The sequence below is a fragment of the Rhinoraja longicauda genome, chromosome 22 (assembly GCF_053455715.1).
Source record: "Rhinoraja longicauda isolate Sanriku21f chromosome 22, sRhiLon1.1, whole genome shotgun sequence".
In the NCBI taxonomy this organism is placed as follows: domain Eukaryota; kingdom Metazoa; phylum Chordata; class Chondrichthyes; order Rajiformes; family Arhynchobatidae; genus Rhinoraja; species Rhinoraja longicauda.
In genome coordinates, this window is record NC_135974.1 from 13,866,056 (window position 1) to 13,884,578 (window position 18,523).

The 18,523-nt window shown below is 42.8% G+C and overlaps 1 protein-coding gene across 1 annotated transcript; it reads left to right on the forward strand.

Moving 5' to 3' along the window:
- The first annotated feature begins 440 nt into the window (after positions 1-440).
- Positions 441-18,404, forward strand: rab5if (RAB5 interacting factor). Its single transcript, XM_078418758.1, has 4 exons — positions 441-658; positions 9,744-9,847; positions 11,751-11,880; positions 14,538-18,404. The coding sequence occupies exons 1-4, from the start codon at positions 557-559 to the stop codon at positions 14,577-14,579; spliced, it is 378 nt and encodes a 125-aa protein (XP_078274884.1). The 5' UTR covers positions 441-556; the 3' UTR covers positions 14,580-18,404.
- The last annotated feature ends 119 nt before the right edge of the window (positions 18,405-18,523 follow it).

The window sequence follows — 18,523 nt, forward strand, 5'->3', positions numbered from 1 at the left end:
CTGGAGTAACTCAGCAGGTCAGGTAGCATCTAGGAGAGAGGGAATGGGTGACGTTTCGGGTCGGGACCCTTCTTCAGACCTGTAGAGTTGGTATGCACAGGTGAATGATGGTCAGTTTGCTGGGCCGAAGGGCCTGCTTCCATGCAGTCTGAAGAAGGGTCTCGACCCGAAACGTCACCCATTCCTTCTCTCCCGAAATGCTGCCTGACCTGCTGAGTTACTCCAGCATTTTGTGAATAAATCCATGCGGTATCTTGCAGTGTTAGTTTAATCGAGCTATACCTTTCTACAACAGGTGAATTAGGTGGAGGAACGTCCGGTGAGCGAGAGGTGGCCCAGACTGCAGGTATGGTGAGAAGATGGCGGGCGCCACAGCGGCTTCAGCGTCCCCCCCGCTGCGGGGCATGCCGGTCCGGTGGAGGACCGCGCTGGCAGCCGCGCGCACGCGCAGTGTTGGACAGGCTGACGGAGCGCGGGCTGAGCGAGGAGCGGTGGACGGGCAGAGAGCGGGAGAGACGGCCGGTCGGCCCTGACTGACTGACTGACCGACTGCAGGATGAGCGCGGCCAAGTCCCGCGAACACTTCGTGGCCAACGGCGGACTGAAAGTGTCCGTCTGGAGTAAAGTAGTGAACAGTAAAGCGGCCTGGGAGGATAAGGTGAGAGGTGATTTCTCGACCTGTACGGGTGAGATAGATCAGCCTTGATTGAATGGTGGAGTAGACATGATGGGCCGCATGGCCTAGTTCTGCTCCTATTACTTCTGAGGTAGGGAGGGGTGGGGGCGTGTGGCCGCGGGGCCCGTATAGGCCATAGGACAGCCTCCCAAGGACGCCGGCGAAGGCGTTGCTGCCCCTGCCCCGTGTGCCTGTCACCCGCAGGACACGCTAACCACTCAACATTACACCCGGGAGGCTTTCCACTTCCAAAGTTGGCCTGTGTCCCATGAAAGGCCTCCACATCTACATCCCTCCTAAGCTGTACACGCCCCCTTGACCCAGACCATTACACCTTAGACCAAAGATAGACACTCAATGTGCTAGAGCAACTCAGTCAAGTCAAGTCAATTTTATTTGTATAGCACATTTAAAAACAACCCACGTTGACCAAAGTGCTGCACATCTGAGGTTCAAGCAGCATCTAGAAAATGGATGGGTGACGTTTCTAGTCTGGACCCTTCTTAAGGTCCTTAGCTCCTTAGACCATATCACCATGATCTGATAGAGGTGTATAAAATCATGAGAGGAATAGATCAGGTAGACAAACTGGTCTCTTGCGCAGGGTGGGGGAATTAAGAACCAGAGGACCTAGGTTTAAGGTGAGGAGGAGGGGGGGTTTAATGGGAATCTGAGGGGTAACCTTTTCATACAAAAGATGGTGGGTGTACAGAACGAGCTGCCAGAGGAGATGGGAACTATTGTGATGTTTAAGAAGCAATTAGACAGGTACATGGATAGACATAACATGCTGGAGTAACTCAGCGGGTCAGGCAGCGCCCCGGAGAGAAGGAATGTGTGACATTTCGGGTCGAGACCCTTCTTCAGACTCGTTGACCTGCCCGCTGAGTTACTCCAGCATTTTGTGTCTACCTTCGATTTAAACTAGCATCTGCAGTTCTTTCCTACACAGGTACGTGGATAGGACAGGTTTAGAGGGATATGGGCCAAACGCAGGCAAGTGGGACGAGAGTAGATGGGACATGTTGGTTGATGTAGGCAAGTTGGGCCTAAGGGCGTTTCCACACTGTATAACTATACCTTACACCTTGGATCTGCTCACTCTTACGCCATCACCATGCTGTCCCTCTTGCCTCACTCCAGACCCGAAACGAAACACTCCCAGGCAGCTATTCTCTCCCCCCCTCCCCCAAAATATATTTTGCCTCCAATCTGTAGCCTCTTATCCCCAGAATTCACCTGCAAAAACTGCACCATTGGTGCTTTTTATGGTCATGCAGCACAGAAACTAGGCCTTTGGCCCAACTTACCGCTTTGGCCCACTGAGTTCACATTGACCACTGATTCACACTAGTTCTATTTGATCCCACTTTCACATCCACTTCCTACACACTAGGGGCAATTTTACAGTGGCCAATTAACCTACAAATGCACCTCATTGGGATGTGGAAGTCAACCAGAGCACCCGGAGGTACTCCACCTGAGCACGTGCAAACTCCGCAGCATCTGTAGTTGGAATCGAACCTGGTTCTTTGGTGCTGTGAAGCAGCAGCTCTATCAGCTGCGTCACTGTGCCAACCTTAGAAAGTCTGCGATTTGCTTCCAATTATGTTCCCATTACCCAATGCCACTATCTTACATACATCCATTCCTCTCACCGCGTGCACACACACACACACACTCCTATTGCCTCCATGTCCTCAACCCTACACACTGACCATATGCTAAATGCAATCTGACAACATAACGCAAGAGCAAAATACTGTTCATTCTGGATATCTGAAACAAACCGCAAGTTGTGGAAATATTCAGAAAGTTTGGGTAGCATCTATATAAAAAATACAATGTTGAGGGTTCCTGACTTTTTCTCAATAATAGTGCCGACTGATAATTAGAATACCTCCTGATGAGATTGGAAACAGTAAAATTGGGACATGTTCATGTCATTGCATTTGATTCAGTTCTCTGAATTGTAAATAGGCAATGACAAGGCATTGAAGTATTTCAATTTTCAGAATGGGAGATGCTGCCCATCAAGTAGGAATATCATGTGATGCAAGCAAATGACAAATTATAAATAAAGATTTGTGTTTAATTCTGTGAAGATTTTATAAGGACATTAAGTTTCCCTGCTGTAAACTAGTGTTAATAGCTTTATTTATAAACACATGGCATTCATATGAAACCTCAGAGACTCTTAATTTAAAGTTTATAAGCAATGGTTCTCATAGTTCAGGACTACTATTGAAAGGCACTCATTTAAATAAAAAGCAATCTGTTTTGGCAGATAAAATTCTAAAATTATTTCATAAATATTTTAAATTGGAAAATAAGTGTTATATGGAACCACATTAATAACAGGTGGTGTGATACTTTAATTTTAGTTGCTAAAAATTAAGAAAGGGGAGATTCGTTAGATGGAATGAGGATATCGTTTCAACCCCACAGCAGGTAGTTGTGCTATAATATGATAGTTGTGATCCCCAAAGATGGCGCCGGAGCGCGGCAGCTCTTTGCATGCTGGTCCCAGAGGAGGATCTGCTATCATCCAATACAATCGCTTCACTCTTTTCCACTTGTCTGCACTCTGGTGTTTTTCTCTTCCCTCTGCTTGTTATGTTTGGCTTGATTGTATTCATGTACAGTATTCTCTGATTTGATTGTACAGCACAAACAAAAGCTTTTCACTGTAGTCACAAGGAACTGCTGATACTAGTTTACCAAAAAAAAAGACAAACTGTACTGGAGTAACTAATCGGGTCAGGCAGCATCTCTGGAGAACATGGATAGTTAACATTTTGGGTTGAAAGAAGGGTCCAGATCCAACATGTCACGAATTCATGTTCTCTGGACCCTGTTAAGTTACTCCAGCTTTTCACTGTACCTCAATTACATGTGACAATAATAAACCTAAAGCTAACAAACCTCATATTATGGAAATTTGTGTTATGAAGATAATCATGTCAATTAGAGAAAGGAGTTTAGGGGCTAGAGTTTCTGACTCTTGGGTCTTGGGTCTCAACCCGAAATGTCACCTATTCCTGTACTCCAGAGATGCTGCCTGACCCGCTGAGTTACTCCAGCTTTTTGTGTCTACTCAAGAAACAGTTTTTTCCCATCGGTATTTGCAAAATAAAGATCTTTTCGATAGCAATGAGTTTATTTTTGTTACTGAAAGCTAAAGATACTAAAGGCTGTGTGTTAACTTGTTTAATAGACTATCATTGCACAAATGTCAACAGAAACAATTGCTTGTCAGTTGCGATCGCCACGCACAGTTATACCTACAGCTGTGTTAAGGGACAATGGTGTCCGATTACTGTAGGAGGTCACATGGAAACATGTTTTTTCCCCTAATTCTGCTTAAATCTAAGACAGCTTTTTTTCTGCTTAACAATTTCAAAAGTAATTTATAAGTGGTTCTCTAGTTCCTGACTGAAATCGCGTTATAACCAAATAGTGTTCCCTATTTCTTCACTTACATTATATCCAGTTTGTGTTATGAAAACACACATATTAGCAGAACAACCTGAACTTATAAATGTCAGTAAGCAGACTCTGATATGGTAAGATGTGCCCGTTACTATGCCATGGAAAATTAAAGCTGGATGATCAGCTCCAGAATATAATTTATTTCTTGTGTGAGAAGTATAAATTCTATGTTATCACTTAAGACTAGCTTTTCAATTTGTACCTTTTTATAGGTATCAATGGAATTTGCAAACCATTTTATGTGCAAACTATATTAAGAATAAAATTGAAGGTAGACACAAAATGCTGGAGTAACTCAGCAGGTCAGGCAGCATCTCAGGAGAGAAGGAATGGGTGACGTTTCGGGTCGAGACCCTTCTTCAGACTGATGTCAGGAGAGGGGGCGGGACAAAGATAGGATGTAGTAGGAGACAGGAAGACAGTGGGAGAACTGGGAAGGGGAGGGGATAGAGAGGGACAGAGGAACTAGAACTGGGAAGGGGGATGTTTGTACAAATTCAATTCACCAATAGGATAAAAGGCAATTAACCCATTGTGCTCATGCCAACCCTGTGGCAAAGATATCAGTCAGTTCCTCACTCCGTCTGTGTTCACATCCTATATGTTATCTCCTTGAAGTATTCATTAGAACTCTTTTGTAAAGGTCACCGCAAAACCTTGTTAAAACAATATCAGTCTGTGCATCTAGACCATAGTGTTGTTGAGAAACATTTTAGTGGTGCTAAATTTAGGTTCCAGGTGAAGGGAAAAAGATTTAATAGGAATCCGAGGGGTAACTTTTTCACACAAAGGGTGGTGGGTGTATGGAGCAAGCTGCCAGAGGAGGTAGTTGAGGCTGGGACTATCCCATCGTTTAAAAAACAGTTAGACAGGTAAATGGACAGGACAGGTTTGGAGGGATATGGACCAAGCGCAGGGAAGTGGGACTAGTGTAGCTGGGACATTGTTGGCCGGTGTGGGCAAATTGGGCCGAAGGGCCTGTTTCCACACTCTATGACTTTTTCCCCAGGGCGGAAATGTCAAAGACTAGAGGGCATAGATATATGGTGAGAGGAGAATAATATAAAGGAGATTTACGAGGCAATGGTAGTGCTTTGCTTATTATTCTGCAAAGAAAAAATGATACAAGCAGATAGGTTTGCAACATTTAAAAGGCATTTAGTCAGATATATGAACAGGCAGGGAATAGTGGGAGTTGGATCATGTGCAGACAATACAATACAATACAATACAATATATCTTTATTGTCATTGTACCCAGGGGTACAACGAGATTGGGAATGCGCCTCCCATACGATGCAATAATTTAAGTAATTTAGACAACAGCAACCCAACGAAACAATTGTAACAGTTTTAGACAGGGTAAAGTGCAAGTTGATCTATGCGTTGTGACCATCCGGCTCAGCAGGACCGGTTCATAGCAGCTATGGCCCTGGGGATGAAGCTGATTCTGGAGGTGCGGGCGTAGAAGGCCTTGTATCGTCTGCCCGATGGAAGGAGTTCGAACAGACTGTTGCAGGGGTGTGAAGAGTCTTTGTGGATGCTGGTGGCTTTTCTGAGGCATCGTGTGTTGTAGATGCCCTCCAAGTCTGGTAGCTGTGTTCCGATGGCCCTCTGAGCTCTATGGATTACCCGCTGTAGAGCTTTCCTTTCTGCCTCCGTGCAGCTGAGGTACCACACAGGGATGCCATGCGTTAGGATGCTCTCTATGGTGCAGCGGTAGAAGGTCGTCAGCAGCTGTTGGGGTAGACCAGACTTTTTCAGTGTTCTTAGGTAGAACAGTCTTTGTTGTGCCTTCTTGACCAGCGCAGCAGTGTTATTGGACACTCCGAAATGTGAGTGCCCAGAAACTTGAAGCTGGACACTCTCTCCACACTGACGATGGGATTATTTTAATTTGACATGGTCAGCGGAGACATGGTGTGCTGAAGAGCCTATTTCTGTGCTGTACATTTTTATGTTGTATGTTTAATATTCGCAATGATGACTTTTTAAAAGTTTTAAATTAGTTTAATTGGAGAGTGAGTCGCTGCAAGTAATTTTACTATTTTGCATATTTTAACACAATTGGTATATCAGTCTTTTTCGAACAAGTTAGCCGCTATTGCTCCTGGTTTTAATTTTTTAGAAGGTACGATCACTTATCTGGAGACTCAAGGGACTGCAGATCCTATAATCATAAACAAAAAACAAACTGCTGGAGGAACAGGGGAATGGACAGACATGTTTTGAGCTGGAACCTTTCTTTTGGAGAGAGGTGAGGAGAAAAGGTGGAACAAGAACTGTCAAGTGATGGGTGGATTCACTTTCCAGTTCTTGCCCAGCCCTTCCCCTCGCCTCTCCACACGAGCTTTCTCCCCTCTACTCTATCAGTCTGAAGAAGGATTCCAACCTAAAATGCCATCAGTCTGTTTCCTTCCACAGATGCTGCCTGACCTGCTGAGTTCCCCCACCAGTGTTTTGTGATCATTTATACGATGGTCCAATTGGCAAACAATGACCACAACACAATTGAACCTGTGATTTTTCATGCAGGATCTGTTGGTGCAGTGTCCCAAAAAGCTTTTTCCCTGTGGACTTCATTTTTGGAAGGATTTACAAAGTTTTTATCAAGTGTGCAGTAGAGATTGATTAGGCTCTGGTTGTGTAAAGAGGAGATTCTCTAAGAACATAATCGACAGCAACTCAAAAGCATGACCAGTTTGACAGGGTAAATAAGAAAATCTTCATGATGTGGACCATTTGACAACCAGCATTTGGTGATATAAGTCGATTGACTAAGGACGGAGAAGAAATGTGAAGAATTGCCTTTCATATAAGTCTTCACTTAGGACAGATGAGAAAACATTTCTTCACAAAGAGAGTGGTGAGTCTGTGGAATTCTCTGCCACAGAAGGTAGTTGAGGCCAGTTCATTGGCTATATTTAAGAGGGAGTTAGATGTGGCCCTTGTGGCTAAAGGGATCAGGGGGTTTGGAGAGAAGGCAGGTACAGGTTACTGAGCTGGATGATCAGCCATGATCATATTGAATGGCGGTGCAGGCTCGAAGGGCCGAATAGCTTACTCCTGCACCTATTTTCTATGTTTCTAAGTCCTCTGATGTGAAATGCACTGTCTGATGCTGTATTCCAGGAGTAATTTTCAGAAGAATATTTGATATGTGCACAAGGGAGGGGAAATGTATAGGGCTTTCTAATCATTGTTTAGTTCACCTTATTCCGACCTACAGGCAGAAACTAAAATCTGCTACGCCTATGGTCAGAACAATGAAAAAGTGGACAAGCCAGGGCATTGAAAACCGACAGTCCTGCTTTGATTGCACTGATTGGAATGTGTTCAAGGAAGCAACCACAAGCCTTGATGGATATACAGCCACTGACATCATATGTCAGCTTTTGTGAAGACAGTTGCATTCCCACTAGGACCCGGATCAGGTTCAACGATGACAAGCCCTGGTTTACAGCAGAACTCAGACAGCTCCATCAGTCTAAAGATGAGGCCTACAGGAGCGGGGATGCAGACCACCACAGGCAGGCCAAGTACACGTTGAGAAGAGGATTCAGAGCTGCTAAGGAAAGGTACTCTGAGAAGTTGAGGAGCAAGTTCTCAGCTAATGACTCTTCAGTGTGGAAGAGCTTGCAAGAAATCACCAGGTACAAGAGGAAACCCTCCCGCTCCTTGGGCAATCGTCAGCTGACCAATGACCTGAACGCGTTCTACTGCAGTATAAGAAAATAACTGCAGATGCTGGTACAAATCGATTTATTCACAAAATGCTGGAGTAACTCAGCAGGTCAGGCAGCATCTCGGGAGAGAAGGAATGGGTGACGTTTCGGGTCGAGACCCTTCTTCAGTCTGAAGAAGGGTCTCGACCCGAAACGTCACCCATTCCTTCTCTCCCGAGATGCTGCCTGACCTGCTGAGTTACTCCAGCATTTTGTGAATAAATCAAGTTCTACTGCAGGTTCGATGGACAGAACCCCCTCCCTCCCCCACCCACTCCTCCCCAATCCTCCCCAATCACCACTTCACACCTACTTACAGCCTTATTCCAGTCTGCAAAGACTGGACCCTTCCCCACCTACTCCTCCCCAATCACAACTTCACACCCACTTACAGCTTGACCCCAGTTTAGCTTGACCGCAGTCAACCTAGCCCTCCAGCACCTAGACCGCCAGGGGACCTATGCAAGGATTTAGTTTGTGGGTTTTAGCTCTGCATTCAACACCATTGTGCCAGACCTATGACACTCCAAACTCTCCCAGTTGACTGTGCCTGAACCCCTTTGCCAGTGGATCACCAACTTCCTGACAGACAGGAAGCAGCATGTGAGACTGGGAAAGAACATCTCGGACCCGCAGACCCTCAGCATAGGAGCACCACCAGGCTGCGTACTGTCCCCTCTCCTTTACTCCCCTACACCAACGACTGCATCTCCACAGACTCCTCTGTCAAGCTTCTCAAGTTTGCGGATGACAAAACCCTGATTGGACTGATCCAGGATGTGGAGGAATCCGCCTACAGACAGGAAGTGACACAGCTGGCATCCTGGTGCCATTGCAACAACCTGGAGCTCAATGCTCTTAAGACAGTGGAATTGATTGTAGACTTTAGGAGAGCTCTCCCTCCCCTCTCCCCCACTCACCATCAACAACACCACAGTCACATCTGGGGAGTCTCAAGTTCCTTGGAACCATGATCTCCAGGGACCTTAAATGGGACGCCACCATCAAAAAGGCCCAACAGAGGATGTACTCCCGGCGGCAGCTGAGAAAACACAATCCTGCCACAGGCAATGATGGTCAGTTTTATACTGCTATCATGGAGTCTGCCCTCACCTTCTCCATCATGGTCTGGTTTGACTCAGCCACCAAGCATGACATCCGGAGGCTGCAGCGCATCGTTCGATCAGCCAAGAAGGTTACTGTCTGCAACTCTCCCCCCATCGACGAACTGTACACTGTAAGGGCCAGGAAGCGAGCGGGTAAAATCATCTCAGACCCCTCTCACCCTGGCCACAAACTCTTTGAAGCATTTCCCTCAGGAAGGCGACTCCAGACTGTCAAAGCCAGCACAGCCAGGCATAAAAATAGCTTTTTTCCATGAGCAGTAGCTCTACTCAACAGCCATGTCTATAGCCTCCTTTTGCTCTGGTATTTTATTTCATTCTTCACATGTTTAAAATAATGTTTTATTTTTAATTGTCCACTGTATATCGTGTTGTTACTTGCGAGCAAAGCACCAAGCCAAATACATATTTGCTAATAAAAAAGACTATTAAATTATTCAATATTCAATTCATTATTCAATTATTCAATATTCAATAGATAGAAGCAGCTGATGGGCCATTTAGCAGCCGCCTGTCAGGTAACTTTGTATTCAAAGGGTGTGCTTTTATAAAGTCAGTCAGATTGTCACTCAGAATTATAAATATCCTTTGAAAGGTCATTCTTAACTTGAAGCTTACCAAAACGGAATCTTAATTGAATTTCAAGCTTTTAATGATTGCTTTGTAAAAATCCTGGACTTCAGATTGGACAGATTAATTGATTTTCTTTTCTCCCCCCTCTTTGCAGGATGAGTTCCTAGATGTGATCTACTGGTTTCGTCAAATAATTGCAATTGTTTTGGGTGTTATCTGGGGAGTTGTTCCACTTAAAGGATTCTTGGGATTAGCAATGTAAGTCTTGATGCTATTCCTCATGCTTATTTGTGTAACAGGAAAATATTTACTGTTAAGACAGATGTATTTTGTGGATTCATTTTGATGCACTGGGATTTTCTTTCAAGGTTTTTTCCCTGCCTCCTGCCAACTACAGAATCCAAAAAAAAACATTTCTAAATCAAGTGATATTCAGCAATCTGTTTGGAAGGAAGCTGGAACTGGGCTTTCTATCCTAATTTTGGTTCAGTCAACTAAAATGAGCTACCACAAGTTTAAATTAATAAGAGTGCCCCATCAACCTTGCCCTCCTTTCCATTGTATCTGAGTTTTCTAACATTTAATTTTGTGCTCTTCATTCATCATTCTCATCCAGTGAACATCAAGTATTTGGGTCTCTTTTGAGTGCCACAGCATTAGTTAGTGTTGATCTGAATGAAGTGGCCACATTACCTGTAAAGTATGCCATTTACTCCCAATTGTTGATTGTATATTAGATTGTACCTTCAGAAACAAGAATGGCTCCAAGGGTGAAAAGTTGTCAACTCTCTGAGTATGACTGTAATCTTTTCACATTTTGAGAAAGATTCATTTTTAATTAATAAGTGCTGCTGTATCATGTCTAAACATACATAGTTTAGAAGCAAGTTAAATGCATGCTCTTGGCTAATTTGGTTCATGTTTTTAAACTAATCGTAATGAAACGTTAGTAACTAAACAGCCAGACTGGTAACCACCAAGAACCAGTAGAAAACTGGGTTTGGAGGACCATGGTACTTCTCAAAGTATACAGGATGGTTTTTTACATCAATATGTAGAAGAACCGACTAGAGGACAGGCCATCCTAGACTGGGTATTGTTTAATGAGGAAGGTTGTGGTGTATCTGGACTTTCAAAAAGCCATTTCAAAATGACACAAAGCTGGGTGGCAGTGTGAGCTGCGAGGAGGATGCTATGAGACTGCAGGGTGACTTGGATAGGTTGGGTGAGTGGGCAGATGCATGGCAGATGCAGTATAATGTGGATAAATGTGAGGTTATCCACTTTGGTTGCAAGAACAGGAAGGCAGTTTATTATCTGAATGGTGTCCGATTAGGAAAAGCGGAAGTGCAACAAGACCTGGGCGTGCTTGTACATCAGTCGCTGAAAGTAAGCATGCAGGTACGGCAGGCAGTGAAGAAAGCTAATGGTATGTTGGCCTTCATTGCGAGGATTTGAGTTTAGGAGCAAGGAGGTCCTGCAGTTGTACAGGGCAGTGGTGAGACCGCACCTGGTGTATTGTGTGCAATTTTCGTCTCCTAATTTGAGGAAGGACATTATTGCTATTAAGGGAGTGCAGCGTAGGTACACCAAGTTAATTCCCAGGGTGGTGGGACTGACATATGATGAAAGAATGGGTCGACTGGGCTTGTATTCACTGGAATTTGGAAGGATGAGAGGGGATCTTATAGAAACATATAAAATTCTTAAAGGATTGGACAGGCTAAATGCAGGAAAAGTGTTCCCGATGTTGGGGGTGTCCAGAACCAGGGGTCACAGTTTAAGAATAAGAGGTAGGCCATTTAGGATTGAGATGAGGAAAAACATCTTCACCCAGAAAGTTGTGAATCTGTGGAATTCTCTGCCACAGAATCCAATTCGCTGGATGTTTTCAAGAGAGTTAGATTTAGCTCAGGGCTAAAGGAATCAAGGGATATGGGGGAAAAGCAGGAATGGAGTACTGATTTTACATGATCAGCCATGGCTCGAAGGGCCGAATGGCCTACTCCGGCGCCTATTTTTCTATGTTTCAACAAATCTTTTTGAAAAGACAAAGTTAATTTTCAAATGTAAAATTATACCACCATCATTTTGTTGTGATTTTTGCAGTCTTTCTGCATTGAACATCTGTGTAAGTGTTCTCTGGGCTCTCTATTTCCAGATTCTGCTTGATCAATGCAGGGATCCTGTACCTCTACTTCAACAGCTTCCAACAAGTGGATGAAGAGGAGTACGGCGGAACATGGGAATTAACAAAAGAGGGATTTATGACGTCTTTTGCGTTGTTTCTGGTAACTATTCTTTATGCCATAATATTGGTCAATCCTGCTTTGTAACAGGCATGTTTTTTCTTTGAAGCACTGAAACAATTGGCTTTTTAAATAAAATTCCCAACATTTCACAACCTCCACCAAATTGTCACGCGGATTTCTTCAGTTTGAAGAAGGGTCTTGACCCGAAACGTCACCTATTCCTTCTCTCCAGAGATGCTGCCTGACCTGTTGAGTTACTCCAACATTTTGTGTCTGTCATGAGGATAAATTCATTTGTGTAAAGTCTTGGCTCTGGGTAGAGTTAAATTCCAATTTCTGAGCTTTATACACAAAGAGAATAGATTCATGATGCTCTGTGGTATAAAAGTGTAGTCTACATATAAAAATACTTGTCCTCGAGTTTCATAGCTCAAAGTTACTGGAAGGATGCTTTGTCGACAAAGGTTGCTGTCCTGTAATCTATGGTTAAATAACAACCGATTAGCACGTGAAAGGGAAAGACTGTCAGTAGTTAAGATATAAACTGTCAACTTTTGCATACTGCCATCGAGCTAAGAAATATTACAGAGGGTATATCTTTTGTTTAAACTGCAGATGTCTGTGAACAAATTGGTGATAGGTTCTCTGAATCATCTGAAGAGATCGGTGCAACTACATGTCTTTCTTTTCAGCTGGCTCAGAATGGAAATGCTGGGGAAAAGAGTATGTGTAGGAAGGAACAGCTTTAAACGGAAGATAGACACAAAATGCTGGAGCAACTCAGCAGGGCTGGCAGCATCTCTGGAGAGAATGAACGGGTGATGTTTCGGGTCGAGACCCTCCAGTCTGAAGATGGGTCTCGACCCGAAACGTCACCCGTTCCTTCTCTCCAGAGATGATACCTGTCCCGCTGAGTTACTCCAGCATTTTGTGTTTATTTTGGGGAATAAAGTATATGTGTGATGTGTTAGCTGGGGAATTGTGCTTAAATAGAATGAGTTTGTACCTGGATAGGGATTGGGTAGACCTGTTTATGAAAACGTGGATCAACTGAAATAGAAATGACACATTACAAGAAATGTTTTAAATAGCGGCCTTAAGGCAGCTTATGCAGCATCTTGGTAATGAAAAGTGAACCATGATGCAGCATTTAAAGATGTATATAAGAAGGTTCTTGGATTGATTTCTGTATAGTATAGAAGGAATATTCTCCTGAGGCAGAACATTGTGGCTTTTCAAAAACTGAATCTCATAAGCCAGGTTTACTGCAAAATTGAGGAAACTTTTAACATTTTCATTTGGTGGGACATTAAATTGGTCACCAATCACATGCCATTGTAGTACTTGAAGTTCTCCCTAATATTTAACACACAACCAACTTCAGAAGCAAATTATCCCATCGGTACTTCATTTTTATTGGAGATTTCTGTATGCAATACCTCAATTTGCTACATTACAGCAGGTATTATAAATTTTTAAAAAGCAATGGCAGTAAATTATTTTGGAACATCTCAAGATTGTTGAAGTGCGATTGTGATCCTTCTTGTACTGATTTGAGCAAGTCTGCCACCAGATGAGGTGCAGCAATTGAGAGAGTCCCAAGCTTAGGGAGAAAAGCTATCATTATGGATTCTGCGCTTCATCACTATCTCGGGACCGACGCTGGGAAATAGGCACGGCAAAGAAAAATATCAGCTGAGCTGATACACACAAGGTGAAATAACCTTTTAACATGGTCCCTTCACCCTGATGCTGTGATAAAAAATGCACATCAGCGTAAACCCTCTAAAAAGTATGAAGATGCGATTCTCTCAGCCTGGTACGGCAACTGCTCTGCTCTGCTCTTGACTGCCTGAACCTGCAGAGAGTGGTGAACACAGCATAGTACATCAGAGGCCTCGTCACTTTTTTCCATCCAGTCCACCTTGCATTGGATCAGAAATGCTGAAAGTATCATCGAGGATGCCTGGCATTTCCCTTTTTGCTTTTCTACTTTCTGGGATAAAATACTGGAGCTGGAAAGCCTCGATGTCCAGACTAAGAACAGTTTCTCCCCACTGCTATCAGACTCCAGAACCAATTACCTGTGCAACATGCCTTTCCAGAGGCAAGGACGCTGCCATGTACTCTTATCTTAACTCAACCTCATTCGGTTGTTCCATTAATGCACTTTAGTATTTTTGTTGCACTATTTCAGATTGCACTAATATCTTTGTGCCATTGTACTGTTTTGTATTCATTATTGTATTTATTGATGCATCCATCATTATCATGTATACTGTGTACTCTGAGCTTCATGCGAACAAGGAATTTAATTGCACCCTGGTGTATATTCAATACACTAATCTGAATCTGACATTCAGCCTGTATGGTACCAATAAAGAATAACTGTCTAGGTTGGATGATGAAATATTAATGGCATCTGCTAGGTCATTTTTCAGCTTGCCAGAGGCAATGTAATGAATTGGGGGTGGTAGAGAAGAAGCCAAAATAAAACCACATAGTTTTGGAAAAAAAACAGCTCTATTGCTGCTTGTTTAAGTGATACATTTAATAAATTGAATTCAATTGAAATTGTCAAAAAAGGTGTTCCCTGAATTAATCTCCTTTTTAACTTTTGCTTAAATTTTTGTAAATAAGAAAATTAACTTTTGTACACGTCACGTAATATTTTTACCTTTTTTATTTGCTTCTAGGTTGTTTGGATTATCTTTTACACTGCAATTCACTTTGACTGAAGATCAAAAACTGTCATCAATTCCTGCCAGCTTTAAATTTTGAAAGGAGAGAAATAAGCACTTGGTGTACATTATAAAAACTTGCAACAGCTCAGAATCTTTTGTACCATCAAATCACGGGATCTGTGACGACGCCATGGGACAGCTTGCAGGAAGTTATATTTCCACTGATGTTGTTTTAATGTCTGCAATAATGTATGGAATCTCCCAGGAATCTAACAAGACGTGAATCTCTTTGGCCACCGCTGTTTTAAGAGATGAGGCAGCATTGAAGCACAGCTTCCCTGTAATGCCGGTACTCTTGTAGTTAGTATCTGTTTTAATTTAATTAATGTAAATTACCTGTAGAAATGAGAGATGAAATGTTAATTTTTGACTTGTACATCTTTCAGAGTTTGTATTTCAGACTTTATAATGGGAAATGATTGCACCTTGGTAGCATTAAAATGACAAACCAAGACCGTTTTATACCTGCTTTAAAGATCAAAGTGGTTCAACTAGCATTTCAAATGATTATCTGATAAAAAATTTGATACCTGGAGCAGGTTTATTGAATATTTTGTACTGGCTCCTATTCTTGTCTTCCTTTTTTTTCCCTACTAGTGTACATATCAGATTACATAGATATCAAACACTTTGGTCCCAAATACTTACAAATTAACAAATAGGAAAAGACCCTCTGGCCAATTCAGCCTTTCCCAGAGTTGTAGTACCTTGTCCATAACAGTATTTGCACTGTACCCCAAAAGAAAATCTGTGGTTCCAGCATGTGGTTTAAAATATCAATAACCTTTCATTGTCGGTTTACAGTTCTTAAGTTATAGGAGCAGAACTAGGCCCATCAAGTCTACTCCGCCATTCAATCATGGCTGATCTATCTTTCCCTCTTAACCCCATTCTCCTGCCTTCTTTCCAAAACCCCCAACACCCGTACTACTCAAGAATCTGTCAATCTCCGCCTTAAAAATATCCATTGACGGTTTGCACAGCCTTCTGCGGCAATGAATTCCACAGATTTACCACCCTCTTACCAAAGAAATTCCTCATCTTTCTAAAGGTTCGTCCTTTTAGACTGAAGCTATGAAACATTCTCTCCACATCCACCCTATCCAGGCCATTCATGGTAAGTTTCAATGGGGGGTCCCCCCCCCATCCTCCAGCGAATACAGGCCCAGTGCCATCAAATGTTCATCATATGTTAACCCAATCATAGAAGGGTCTCGATTCCTTCTCTCCAGAGATGCTGCCTGTCCCACTGAGTTATTGCAGCTTTTTGTGTCTATCTTAACCCAATCATTTTTGTAAACATCCTCTAGACCCTCTCCAGTGCCAGCAAATCCTTCCTCAGATATGCGGCCCAAAACAGCTTACAGTCTGGGAAATTACTCTCAAATCTCTCCCATTAGAGAGAGTACTCTGGTCCTGGTGATAATTCTTTGCAAAACCTTCTTTCAGAAGAGGGGGTCTCTGCTCCACCTTCTAAACAGTCCAGTTACTGCTTGAAAACATTGAATAAATAGCAGTCCACAGCACAAGGTAGCAGCAAATTTCTGAGTGTCACAGTTCTGCAGGAAAAGGATCATCATCAGTCGCCTAATTTCGATGTATCCTGTGGCACTTAAACTAGTGAACCTGGGCTCAGCCAAACCTATTGTGCAAAGTTGTCCATTTATTCCAATCTATTCTTCCTCTTGTTCAGATCACACTCCCACATCTATCCCTGCCAGAAGTGTAGATGTGCACCTCTTTCAGCTTGCCTAAATAACTGGATACTTTTTACTCCTTTCAATGGACTTCAAACCTTTAATTTATGAAGCATTAATGGAGAACTTTACACTTTAGAGATACAGACTGTAGGACCAGAAGATGTATCATACAAGAGCGCTGCCACATTGTACTTTAGGTAAAAGGCCAGTGTAGTAGGTGTTTTACATGTTCTTGTAATTAGAGGGACCTCAATTAGAGGTATTAAAATGACATTTCAATGAACATGAGATTTCAGCCATGTATATTATTGTTCAATTGCTTAATAGCATCTGGGTGTCTAACCACAATTCAGAATCTCATTGTGGTGGCATCTTACTGAATTTGTTGGTCTGAGACCTACCATGGTTGGATTGCAGTAATATATATCCCATATTACAAACTGGGTTGGTTAGATGAGGTCTTTCTTTTTGGTTTGGTGCATAGCTACAATAGTTAGTCATCAAACTATTTAGAGATGTTTTTCAGACTGAGTTAAGATATGGGGTGAGTAGTCTTAAGGCAGCTACATCTGGCACCTGATTTTAATTATCCTTGCTGCCAGAATGCTTGCAAATACTTTGGGCATTAAAAGTAACATACACTTCCGGGTTTTGGCTTTGTAATTACTACTCATGTTTGCCACTGAACTTTACCATGGTCATAAGACTAGATACAGGTTGCAAGAAGTGAACGTTTCATCATGAGTGTAGGTTCCCCACCTTACCAGACATTATGGCCATTTCACTTTTAATGCACACAATTGCCGGAATGCACCCAATCAGTATGGTTCAAGATGCCATTTTGGAGTTGAGGGCAGCTGTATGCCCACAGCGTTCCCACCTAGAGAACAGCGTTGATCAAAGATCAAAGTTGGGTAGCTTGCATCCCAGCGGTATGAACATTGACTTCACTAACTTCAATTAGCCCTTGTTTTCCCTCTCTCTCTCCATCCCCTTCCCCCTTCCGTTCTCCTACCAGTCTTACTGTTTCCAACTACATTTTATCTCTGTATCGCCCACTCCCCTAACATCAATCTGAAGAAGGGTCTCAACCCGAAACGTCACCTATTCCTTCTCTCCAGCAATGCTGCCTGTCCCGCTGAGTTACACCAGCATTTTGTATCTATCTTTGATCAAAGTCAAGCAGGATCAGTCTGAAGAAGTATCCTGGGCAAAACATCACCTATCCATGCTCTCCAGAAATACTGCCTGACCTGCTAAGCTAGTCCAGCACTTTGTGTCCTTTCAACTAGATTAAAGTTGAGCAGGGAAATATTGCATTCAATTTAATTGATCCTCTTGCACATTGTATCGTGTCTTAAGCACCGATGTAATGTAAATATTAAAATAGAAGTACATATTGCTTTAATTATGCAATGATATTGTGGAGAAGATTCCCTTGAATGTATTTTGCAGTTTAACTGATGCTAATCTGTTTTTCTGCCTGTAAACTAATGTTAATCTCAGAATTCTAAAATGAAAAGTGGCAATACGGCGATAAGGCCTGAATGTATCGATTGTCTGATCCTCTTCAATGTGATGTGTGTTTATGCGTGTGCTCTGAATTTATGGCTATTAAGTGCTATTTTGCAGAGACACAAGAAACTGCAGATACTGGAATCAACACAGGGCTGGAGGTCAGGTGGTGTTTCTGGTCAGGACCCTTCTGCAGACTGATTGTTGTGGGGGGAGAACGGTGGAAAATAAGTGGGGACAGGATGAAGCCTGACAAGTAATGGGGATACAGGTAAGGGGATTAATTGACACATGGGTAGGCAAAGGATAGAGATGAAAAGGAGACAAGAATGGAGAGAAGTAAAATGAAAAGCCAGAGGAAAAGATATAGGTGGAAGGAGATGGGGTGGAATAGTGGGAGAAATGGGTAGAAGTTCACAGGAAAGACCGAGGTGGCAAAAGGTTGGGGGGGAGATGAGTGCTATTTTTCAGGAGCAATGTCATTCCATTCCGAGTTAGAAGATTGGAGGTTTAGATTTTTGTACTTCCATTGTCATTAGATCATGAATAAAGCCAGAATGAGCATTGTAACATCTTGAACATGCATGGTTATGAAAGTAGACACAAAATGGTGGAGTAACTCAACGGCACAGGCAGCATCTCTGGAGAGAAGGAATGGGTGACGTTTCGGGTCGAGACCCTTCTTCAGACCGAGGGGTCTTGACCAAAAACGTCACCCATTCC